Source organism: Cajanus cajan, chromosome 7 (assembly GCF_000230855.2).
Source record: "Cajanus cajan strain Asha chromosome 7, NIPB_CcT2T_4, whole genome shotgun sequence".
In the NCBI taxonomy this organism is placed as follows: domain Eukaryota; kingdom Viridiplantae; phylum Streptophyta; class Magnoliopsida; order Fabales; family Fabaceae; genus Cajanus; species Cajanus cajan.
The window spans coordinates 47,923,645-47,936,140 of NC_138523.1; the positions used below are offsets into that span (position 1 = coordinate 47,923,645).

A 12,496-nucleotide genomic window follows, 5' to 3' on the forward strand; every position below is an offset into this window, starting at 1 on the left:
TTATTTTTTTAAAATTATTTTTATTTTTTTTCTTATTTCTTTAACCCAACATCTCTTTTTCTTCAAAGAGTGTTTTTTCCTTTTTCTTCAAATGGTTCTCTTTTTTCAACTCCTCCTCCAACGCGCTGCCGCATTCTCTGTTCCTCCACTTCAATGCTGACTGCCTAAACCCTTCTGCTGCCGTCGCCTCCGCTACGCACGCCAAGTCTAGGTCGAGGCTCGCAAAGCTCAGGAAGCAGTCCACGTCGTAGGAAGCCAGGTCCCGCAGCAGAACGTCCAACCGCGCGCCTCTGCCGTTCAACCCTGCACCTCCGCTGTCCAACCACCGTCTCACCACCGCGCCTCCTTCTGTTCACAAAGGTAAGGAACGGTTACTTCAGTAAGTAATCCTCTCTTTTCTTCAATAAACTTCTATTGTCATGTCATACTCCTCCAATGGTAAGAAACTGATATTTGAGTTGCTTTATATGGGACAAACAACTCCCATAAGAATTGCTCTTAATTATCTTATGCCTCGATCTAGGTGATTGGATAGGGAGTATCTCTTCCACTAAAGTAAAGTATATTTTGAATCTTTTTAACTTACTATCGTAGCCCACGTAGAAACTTCAAACATATAATAAACCATTTAAGGTCTGCTTTAAATTAATGACTTACTTGAATGCATCAGAGATTCTTACCTAGTTTAGCGCAGACCCAATTTTTTTTTTTTTTAAAATAAAAACTAATAGTCGTTGTATAAAAAAATAAAATATAAATGTCAAAAATAATAATTAAATTTAATATATAAAATTAGAAGATGTAAAATATAATATTTTTAAATACATAATAATAATTTAATTAAAGTAAAGAGGTAGATGTCCACCTTGTACTATAGTTTAGACCTTGGACATGGGTGAAGTAGCATCCATTTGAGACATAGCCTCATGATAAATAGAGCATTGGGGTTCTGGTACATTTTCATATTGTAGCATTTGAAGGGAAAAGGGTAGAATATATTTGGTTGGTGTTACATAGTAAATAAAATAGCAGAGAGGAAAGATGAGAGTTGCAGTGGTTGGTGGTGGGATTAGTGGGTTGGCTTCTGCTTATGTTTTGGCGACAAGTGGAGCGAATGTGAATGTGGTGTTGTACGAGAAGGACGACCGTTTGGGAGGCCATGCCAAGACCGTCAATGTTCATGGACTTCATCTCGACCTTGGATTCATCGTCTTCAATCGGGTACTATTTTACGTTCTTCAATGTGCTTATAAATTCTTATTTATTTTCCTATTTTACTGACTAATCACGTACAACATATATACTTTCTATCCCAATAAAGATATCCTTGTTTTATTTTACATAATAAATATTTATGAATATATAAATTATATTATTATATCAACAAATAGTTGGAATATGTAACATGGAAGATTGAACAGGTGACCTATCCGAACATGGTGGAACTTTTTGAGAATCTTGGAGTTGATATGGAATTATCAGAGATGTCTTTTTCTGTTAGCTTAGACAAAGGCCGTGGCTGCGAATGGGGAACCAGAAATGGTTTGTCCAGTTTGTTTGCACAGAAGAGGAATGTGTTGAATCCTTACTTCTGGCAAATGCTTAGGGAAATTGTCAAGTTCAATGATGATGTTATTAGGCAAGTTCTTACCTACTTCAATGACTCAAACTACAAAGTCTTCCTCCTATTGTCCTGAATGATTAATTTGTTGGGTTTGTCTTTTCCAATTTTGCATCGCAGCTATGTTGAAATGCTTGAAAATAACCCAGATATTGACCGCAATGAGCCTATGGGAGAATTCATCAAGTCAAGGGGTTACTCAGAATTATTTGTGAAAGCCTATCTAGTGAGTTCAATGGTGCTATCTATATATATATATATATGATTTATCATTTATATGTTTAGTGTATATTTATAACAATATTCATGACTACCTATAGATTCCAATTTGTGCTTCTATATGGTCCTGCTCTTCTGAAGGAGTTATGACTTTCTCTGCTTTCTCAGTTCTTTCATTCTGTCGTAATCACCATGCATTTCAGGTAGTACCACAACACACTTTTTTCCAGATTTATATTATGACAATGTATTAAAGATTACTTATTTTCATTCACTTTCTCCTTTCTGCAGCTCTTTGGAAGACCACCGTGGCTAACTGTAAGATGCCGCTCACAAAATTACGTTAAGAAGGTGCTATTTGTTCATTATCAATTTATCATGCTCAGTCTTAAACTTAGACGCGTGTCATTTGGCCCATGCAAGAGATTTTTTTGTAACATCCTAGAAGCATACATTCATAGTTCATAAACATAATTTCTTGTACAAATATAAATTCTTGTTTAATTATTAATTTTAAAATATTATGAGAATTATGTTAATGAAAAAAAATGTAATTTTCATAAGAATTTTTTTCTAACGGTTTATCTAAATCTTAATTACTATAATTCATAAAATAAATCAGAACATAAAATTAATCCTCACACAAATATTATCCTTAAAAAGAAACAACTAAAGTATGCAGCGATAACAATAAATTAAAGATAAAAGACAATATATTTTTCTCTTTTAATTTCTCTTGTTAGTTGTTACATGTCATGTCATGTCTTAATTTAAATTAGTCAAACGAAAGGTCTCAATGAACTCTTAAAACAAGGACAACATCACTTATATATAAATAAGAGTGCAAACGAATCGAGTCAAACCAAGTTCTTAAAACATGTGTTTGATTTGTTTGAAAAATTGATTGTTTAAATTCGAGTTATTTATTTAATTAAACTTAATTAAAAGCTTGAACTTAATATGTTTTAAAAAAAATAAGCTTAAACTTAATTTGTTTAGTTCATTTTTAACTTAATTATTTTTTGTTTTTATAATTTTTTGTTAAATTATTATTTTTAACTTTATCAATTTAACATGTAATAATTATTTACTAGTAAAAAAATTGCTTAACATGTGATAGGTGAAATTAAAATATTTTAAGCTATTATACTTTCATTATTTAGTAAATAAAAAAGCATAACTTATTGACTATTACAAAAAAAGAAACATTCAAAATTAATTTAAAATTTCTTTTTTGAAGAGGTCGCAACTTTTTTTTTTTTTTTGGAAAGATAAAATTAAATTTATCAAAATATCAAACTTAGCATGGGGTGTGTCAAAGTTTAATGCAAAGGTATATACATAAAATCAATAAAATTAAGTTTATACATAATAGATCTATAACATAACCAAAAGAAAATAAATATTTTTTATAAAATTAAAGAAATAGTGTGTGAGTAAGTGTATAGGTGTGTGTCTAAAAAACTATTCACGAGTCCTTCATGACAAATTTTTAAGGTTTAGATTTAACTTCTTTAAATAATCAAACTCAATTTCAAGCTTGAGTTTGTTTGTTCATTTAAATGAATACATAATTAATAAATCAAATCTAAATAGTTCATAAATAATTGAGTTATTTACACCCCTACATATGAATAAGGAATATAAGTCTTTAACCTATCATGACATTTAGGCAAATCAGCATCAAGGTACATGATAAGACATTAAATTAAAGGTTCATCATTTATTTATATTTTATTTTATATTTTTCCTCTTTTTTTTTTGTTATATTGACATATTTGAGCTCATAATATCACGAAATGTGCCCTTACTTTTTCTATACATCCCTTGAAAATTTAAAAGTTTTATTATCCTCCTCAATCCAAGTAATATTGTGATACATCACTCTTTGGAGAATTGAAAGAGATTGATGGATATCCTTCCAAATCAAAAGAGCATTAAGTTTTATCTTTCGTTATCTCTCAAGAATTCAAAGTGGCTACTAATTTTCCTATTCAAAAAATGTTATATACCATCTTACCAAAATAACATTAATTGTCATCTTTGAAAATTGGAAGGATACAACCATTCCTTAATTATGTATCCAAATGAGACATTTTTTACATTCATATATAATCACCATTTTACATATTTCATGACCATATAGGCAACAAACAAATATAAAAAAGGACAACATACAAGAAGATGCATCACTTGGAGATACGAGAGAAAGTTGTCTGTAATGTGTACGGAGAAGGATTTATATGAATCCTAACCTTGTTGAGCCTTGTGGACTACCTTTTGTTTTAAAAGTTCACTTTTTTAAAACTAAATTCATTATTAAGTTATTAAATAAACATTTTTGTACTTGTTTTTTTATTAAGTATAATTTTGCACATCCAATATAAGTTATTAACTGTTAATTATTAATATGTTATAAAAATCAGGTTAAGGAAGGGCTTGAGAGGGAAAGTTGTCAAATAATAACTAATCGCGAGGTTCACTTGGTTTCAACATCTGAAAAAGGTGATTAAGTAATCCATGTATTCTTACTCTTTCAATTCCTTGCCCTTTAGAAAGGGAAGGTGCATCTGATTGATTGGCATGCACATTGCCTTTTTTTTTCAAATAAAAATTTTAAAATCAACGATGTAATGCTATTGTAGTAATTCTAAGGTTTGAAAACTTGTTGCAGGATGCGTTGTGTACTGCAAAGATGGTTCTCAAGAAATGTATGATGGATGCATAATGGCAGTACATGCACCTGATGCCTTGAGATTATTAGGAGATGAAGCAACATATGATGAGCGAAGAATTCTCGGTGCTTTTCAATATGCTAACAGGTAAAATTCATAATAATATTTATAATTGTTGGCTACGTACCTTCTCATGGAATAAGATAACACATATTGTCTACTAGTTATATTTACATTTGAAGTATTGATCCAATGCATGCATTGAGTTATGTTTTGAAGGTTTCAATGAACCAATGGGAACAGCCGAAGAGAATAAAAGATAGTGAAGAGATTCAATTAACTACTGATGAATTCATCACGCAACATCACTAACAGAATACAAATGGAGAGTTACTTATAAATATACAGCAAGATTCATATCTAACAAACAGACTTTATAACAAAATATAACTACTCCTGACAGATAACTTAATAACAAACTTAGCCCGTTACATCTTTGTTTCATCATTTCTGCAAACTCAATGTCATGGAATAGCTAGTTATCAAACCAGAGGATGAAAACATTCTTATTGCTAATGACTCAATGTTATTTCTGCAAACTCAATGTCATGGAATAGCTTAGGACTTAGAGCAAAAAATTAAGTTTTATAAGATTGGATGCCATGGTATACATTTCATGTTATCATGTATGCTAATGACAAAAAAAAAGTAAGATGCTAAAATCAAGAAAAAATTATTGTCTATATTCAAATTAATAAGTCCCAATGCAAATTACTCTTTCATCTGTATTGGCAGTGATATTTTTCTTCATCATGACAAAAGTTTAATGCCCCAAAACCCAGCAGCATGGAGTGCATGGAATTTTCTTGGAAATAACAACAACGTTTGTGTGACATACTGGCTCAATATTCTTCAGGTTGGTATATTTTCATATTAATGCATTGATCATAACAAGTGCGTTAGAGTTACTCTAACTAAAGTGAGTAATTTGCAGAATATTAAAGAAACAAGTCTACCCTTTCTTGTAACTCTCAATCCAGAACATATACCAGAAACTACCTTGCTAAAGTGGTCAACTAGCCATCCAGTCCCATCAGTTGCTGCATTCAAAGCTTCCTTAGAGATTGACCATATTCAAGGGAAAAGAAAAATCTGGTTTTCTGGAGCCTACCAAGGTACTTAATTTCCTGCTAAAATCGAGATAATTATTACTATTTCTGATACTTTTTAATATTCTTTTATAATTAGATACTGATATACGGTACCAGTACTGGATATGATATGATCAGTACAAGATATATATACGCGATTTTAAAAAAATTTAAGGCATGAGTACGGTAATATAATTCTAATATATATGTGTGAGTAAATTGTATAAAAAAAAATTATATAGACAAACATAATTTTCCATATAAAAGAGATTAAATTCTGCAATGTGATAAAAAAAATGTAAATGTTCTACGATAAAAATTATAAGATCTAAGCATGACTATTTTTTTTTTGTTACAACCTAAACATGATTATAATATAACACATATTTTAATTATTTCAATACCACTTTATTGTTCATCATTAGTGAAAAGAATTATTTTTAACTTTAGTTCATCAAAAGAAAGAATAACAATTTTAAGCATGTCAATACATTCAAATGATTTTCATTCATCTATCTCCACCAATATCATTTAGTTTTTATCTTTTTTATAACTCTTAACTACTCTTTCTTGGTAGAAGATGGAAATTTATATGTATAAAAATTAAATCTTTAGTTGTTGATGAGTTGTATTATGTCACTCATAAATAAGAATTGGATTTTGGAAATAGATGAGATTAATGAAAAATTTAACTTTTAAAAAATAAAATATAGTTTTTATTTATCGAATTCGGGTATGAGTTAAATATATACCCAAAATGTATCCATATGTACTTAAATGAAATATCCACTTGTTTATTTTGAAAAATATTTTGGATACATATGTATTCATGATTACCCAATGTGTACCAGGTACAACATAAATTTTGGAGTACCCATGTTTCATAGCTACTAAATTATGTATATCTATTCTCTATTAATTTTTTAGAAACCTAACAAGGAATCACTACAATAAAATGTAATTTTAGCAACATTAAAAAAATGTTGCTAAATCATGAGTAAATATTGTTAATATATACCTTTGCAACATTTGATAAAATGTAAGATAAAGTTTATGATGTTAAAGATTTTTAATAATATTTTATAGATTAATGATAATATTTTTAAAACCGTTATCGAAGTGATATTTTGTAACATTTTAATAATATTGCTAAATTTTTATAAATTTTATAAAATGATAATTAGATTGTACTACTACTTATATTCTATGACTTTTGTCTATATAAGACAATTAAGATTTAAAATGTCCCTAAGTTTTTTTTTTTTTAACAATAGAGGATATCATAAGCTAGTCACTATCAAATCTAAATCACATATCAAGGTTCATTTGTCTTAAATTTCACTATATGGATATATATACTTTTCATGTGTCATTTTTTTACTCGATGTAGAATTTTAATTTTAGAAAATAATTAGATATAGAAAAAAATACTTTTAATATATCATTCTTTTATTCGATATAAGACTAAATTTTGAAAGATAATCATAAACAACAACATCAAGATAAAAAAAAAAATGTTAGCCTATTTATAGTAACATTTAAAAACAAAAAAGATGTTGCAATAATCTATTAATTTAATCTATAGTAACATTTTAATAAATGTAAGTAGACAAATATTGTTAAAAATATTAAATATAGTAGTGAATTTATACTTAATTCAAATATATCAATGATCTAAACATATATATTATTTGTGCTTCTCAGGTTGTGGATCTCATGAAGATGGATTTAAGGTAGTTAAGTTTATAGTGAAAGAAGAAATATAGTTTTCGTTGAAAAATGTTTCTTTGAACAGTTTCCTTAAGTAGAAATATATTTTGGCAATTAGTTTTCTTGCAAATTGTCACCAACTCGTTGACATGAAACTAAAGAACTTAACTGTGAGATTGAACTTTCAGGCTGGCATGATTGCAGCTCATGGCATTCTTGGAAGATGTTGTGTCCTTCGAACCAACCCAAAACACATGGTATTGTTGGAGTTATTTTTTTGACAACTTATTTAAAAGGATATTACATATGAAGAAAAAAATTATAATTTTATTATATTTATAAAGTTATTTTATACACAACTTTACAATATAGTTTTATTTTTAATTATTATTTGAAAGGTTTTTCAATCTTTAGAATATAAATATGTATGTGTTTTATAAACATTTATTCTCTTGTTTTTATTGATATAAATCCTTATTTGTATTCTTAACAGGTACCTTCTTGGAAGGAACTCGGAGCACGCAATTTTGTGACTAGATTCTTAAGAAGCTATATCACCACTGGTGGTTTAACGTGAGTTGAATTTTATTAGTGTGTAGTGTGTACACTTCCATATACAAATGCTTGATGTATCAGGATAATATATGGTAATGGGTACGTTTCCTTGAGGTGTACAGCTTATTGGAAGAGGGAGGAACAATGTTTACCTTCGAGGGAACTGGAAAAAAGTGTTCTGCGAAGAGTGTTTTGAGAGTCCACAATCCACAATTTTATTGGAAGGTACATATATACTTTTAAAACTTCACGTGAACTATGATTATTGACAAGGTTTTTCTTTGTCAATCAAACTTAAAAACTTGTACGACATGTCTTTCAGCTGATGACGCAGGCAGACTTAGGTCTTGCAGATGCATATATCAACGGGGACTTTTCATTTGTTGATAAAGATGAAGGTCTCCTCAATCTTTTTTTGGTAAACATTCTCATCTCAATCTTACTGTGAGAGTGAGTTTTCTCTTTTGGATTTTACACTTTATTTCCAAGTACCTTGGTATTTCTACTGTAGATTCTTAAAACCAACAGCGATTCAAATCGAAGCAACTCAAAACTGAAGAATAAGTAAGTTGATATGATGAGTTGAAGCCTACACTTGCATATTAATTGTATATTCACATATTAAGCTTTCTGTATTTTGTCTTTAGGAGATGGTGGACACCAGTTTTCTTTACAGCTACTTTGGCATCCGCAAAGTTCTTCATGAACCATGTTTCAAGGCGAAATACTCTCACACAGGCTCGCAGGAACATCTCTAGGCATTACGATCTGGTATGAACATCATTAACTAGTAACTACAATGCTTCCATGATTCGGGGACTTTCATGGAACAAGCTACGGCAGTACATATATATTATTTAGCAATACAGATTGTAGTCATACATAGAATATACAATTTATATATTGTGAATAGGACATACAACTTGGTATACCAATATGTCAGCTAGATTTATATATTGCTTGACAAAAGTTTTATTGAATTTCTTAATTTCTCTCCTTTTTTTGTTGATATTTTATTTATATATACTTGTTGGAACTTTTTCTATTGATCGTCAGTACCTTTTACTTCCATGGTTTTTTGAGCGATGCTCTAGATGAACAGAATGCTTATAGTTTTTCTTTGGTGTTTTTTTAGAGCAATGAATTCTTTGCAATTTTCTTGGATGAAACAATGACATATTCATGTGCAGTGTTCAAGGCAAGAATAACAACTACCCGATACTTGAGTGTCCAAATTTTATATAAAAAAAATATTTCTCTAATTTCTTCAGTATCTCTGGTTAATATTCTTCCATGTTTCCTTTGTTAAATTATCTGATAGGATAAAGATGAAGACTTGAAAGATGCACAAAAGAGAAAAATGTCCCTTCTGATTGAAAAAGTAAGTGCCTTTTAAATGCTATCTTATCAGTATTATAGCTGTTATCTTGGAGAAGGTCTAATATGATTTTTTTCCTTGAATAAATGAAGGCTAGAATAGATAAGACACATGAAATTCTTGATATTGGATGTGGATGGGGAAGTTTAGCCATTGAAGTTGTCAAACAAACCGGCTGCAAATACACTGGAATCACTTTGTCAAAGGAGCAACTCAAACTCGCAGAAAAAAGAGTTCAAGATGCAGGGCTTCAGGTATTACCATAACTCTTTTTTTATTTTATTTTAATTTCATGAATTTCTTAATATAAATCTGACTGATTCTTTATAAAATTAGGAAAAGCTATATATACAACGTATTTACGCATGAAATTTAACCTGTGTTCTTGCAATATGCAACCAGTAGTACTTCTCATTCTGCTTGAGAGATTCACTGCATCCAAAGTATGTGATAAAAAAAATATCTCGAGTGAATTCATGTAAATTAATTCATGATTTCAGGACCGTATCAAGTTTCTTCTATGTGATTATCGCCAATTGCCCAAGACATACAAATATGATAGGATTATATCTTGGTGAGCTATTTATCATTTAATTTTGTAGATTTCGTTTCAATATTTCCGACATAATGCATAACTTGTATAAGCATATTTCAGTGAAATGATAGAACATGTTGGCCATGAATACATGGAAGAGTTCTTTGAATGTTGTGAATCAGTATTGGTAGACAATGGACTTTTTGTTCTCCAGGTATTTCATAGATTATTACTTTTATTTTACTTTACTTTCATTTGCATGATTGTTTAAATTAAAAAACTTTCTTGAGGGGCATTATTCTAGTATGAAAATGAAACAATAACAGTAAGTACACTATTTTTATTTTTTAGTATGTAAATTACTGCTAACTATTGAAAATGGTTGTTTTTATAGTTCATATCAATCCGAGATGAGCTTTATGACGAAACCAGGCTGAGTGCAGGATTTATGAAGGAATATATTTTTCCAGGAGGGATCCTACCCTCTCTAAGTAGGATAACATCAGCCATGGCCGCCACATCCAGACTATGGTACAAATTATATATACGTACATATTGAATCCTATCTATGAGCATTCCCTTCATTACTCTTACTCAATGAGTTTTCGCAGTGTGGACAACATTGAAAGCATAGGAATCCATTATTTCGAAACACTCAGACGTTGGAGAAAAAATTTAATGGAAAGGCAGAGGTGTGTTATTAATTTCACTCAAACTTACTTCTGTACGTATATTAATTTCAAGTAACTATTTGCATTAACTAATTATTGAAAATTTGATTTTGTTCTGGAAGCGAAATTATGGCTCTCGGATTTAATGAAAAATTCATCAGGACATGGGAATACTATTTTGATTACTGTGCTGCAGGTTTCAAGTTACATATACTTGGGGATTATCAGGTACATATCAGAGTTACTATTACAAATTGTAAAATCGTATATGAAACAGGTATAAGAATAAAACAGCGCAGGATCATAACTTTTAGGACTATATAGGAAAGGACGATACAAGAAAACTATATAGGTTCATGCAAAAAATAAAAATAAAAATTATTACACGTTGCAAATATCGTAAAATGTATATAATATATGTTTTATTATGTACCATGCAGATTGTTTTCTCACGTCCCGGCAACGTTGCTGCACTCGCCGATCCATACCAAACCTAGCCTTAAGCCTTTGGCTTGTTCATCTATCCTTCTAATAAGAAAAATAATAAGCCTCACACTTTCTACCTTTTAAGAGTTATCATCTACAAGACTATAACTGTTATAATGAGATTTTGTGATAAATGTATTGGACGCGTACAAATAATAAAGTGAGAGAGAAAAAGAATATTGTGTGGTTAAATAATTTAATAACTAATTAATTATTCTTTTGATATATATATAGAGAGAAAGAGGAGGGATTCGTTAACTTCAAGAGTAAGGAGTAGATCTACCCAAATTTCATTTAATAATTTATGTTTTATATCAAATTTTAATAATCTAACCGTTAAATTTAAAGTTCTTAATGCATAAATCAAGTATATAAATTTTTTAAAAAATTGAAAATCATTTGATACATTGTTTCATTAATTCAAATTAACAAATAATCATAAAAATATTTTATACATTAATTTGTATTAATGAAATGAAGTATTAAATAATTTTTAAAATCTTTAAAAATTTATAAATTTGATCTAAACATTAAGAATTTTAAATTTAATAATTAGATCGTTAAAATTTAATATAAAACATGAGTTATTAAATGAAGTAAGTATAAGTAAACTTACTCTTAAAATAAATAGATCTTTCCATATATACTCTTATTCTAGTTAAAGGTTTTCTCACTGTAATACTCCCAAAACATAAGTAGATGACTTATGATATACTACATACATAAACTCACACTATTCTACGAATAAAAAATGCATGCATGAACTCAATATACACATCACAACAACATAATATGCATAACTCATCTCCTCAAGTGTTAGTCTATAACATTGTATTTATTCATCTCATCTAATCATAGTACTCATCATAATATATATATATATATATATATATATATATATATATATATATATATATATATCATCACATTTCATCACATTACTTATAGTAACTCAACACACCATACATCAATATAATTCTCATATATTAATTTCATCTCATATGCACATATCATTATTACTATACATTCTCTTCATTCATTAATCACATATCATAACATTCATCATTATAACATCGTTATCATAATATCTCGATCAAAACATCATCATCATTGAACCTCAAAAATCATCATACATCATAACATTATTCATTACCAATACTCATATCAAATATAGGTACTAATTAAAGAAAAACTCACCATTACAACTCTTAGACTAACTCTTCTTATTTTGAGTTTTTATGATATTATGTGGTCTAAATATTATATCCAAAGTTATACCCATGATATTAAGGTGATCTTGATTTTATTAGAAAGCTAAGATAATTATATACACAACTTTTATGTTGACCTTAAGATTTAATTTTATTATATACTATTTTTTTTTATAAATTACAAAATCACATTATTTTAACTTAAATAACTTGACCTTTACTCACTAATTTAATCATAACTTGAGTTTTAGACCTCCTCTTTAAGTGGTTATAATGTCATTGAG

At 28.9% G+C, this 12,496-nt stretch overlaps 1 protein-coding gene across 1 annotated transcript; it reads left to right on the forward strand.

Annotated features, from left to right (window-relative positions):
• Nucleotides 1-121: 121 nt before the first annotated feature.
• Nucleotides 122-11,228, forward strand: LOC109804891 (uncharacterized). The gene is made up of 25 exons (XM_020366806.3): nt 122-1,221; nt 1,422-1,639; nt 1,742-1,847; nt 1,942-2,043; nt 2,132-2,191; nt 4,267-4,345; nt 4,515-4,662; nt 5,311-5,431; nt 5,510-5,690; nt 7,371-7,399; nt 7,565-7,633; nt 7,870-7,949; nt 8,054-8,156; nt 8,254-8,349; nt 8,443-8,495; nt 8,579-8,702; nt 9,067-9,129; nt 9,253-9,312; nt 9,402-9,563; nt 9,810-9,883; nt 9,965-10,058; nt 10,239-10,375; nt 10,456-10,536; nt 10,638-10,743; nt 10,956-11,228. The coding sequence occupies exons 1-25, from the start codon at nt 1,042-1,044 to the stop codon at nt 11,010-11,012; spliced, it is 2,583 nt and encodes an 860-aa protein (XP_020222395.1). The 5' UTR covers nt 122-1,041; the 3' UTR covers nt 11,013-11,228.
• Nucleotides 11,229-12,496: the final 1,268 nt, after the last annotated feature.

Excerpts from the sequence above, each read along its gene's own strand:
- LOC109804891 (XM_020366806.3), top strand. The coding sequence starts at position 1,042 with ATGAGAGTTGCAGTGGTTGGTGGTGGGATTAGTGGGTTGGCTTCTGCT. Across the intron at positions 5,691-7,370 it reads GTTTTCTGGAGCCTACCAAG|GTTGTGGATCTCATGAAGAT; the intron begins GTACTTAATTTC and ends TGTGCTTCTCAG. Across the intron at positions 8,157-8,253 it reads ATCCACAATTTTATTGGAAG|CTGATGACGCAGGCAGACTT; the intron begins GTACATATATAC and ends CATGTCTTTCAG.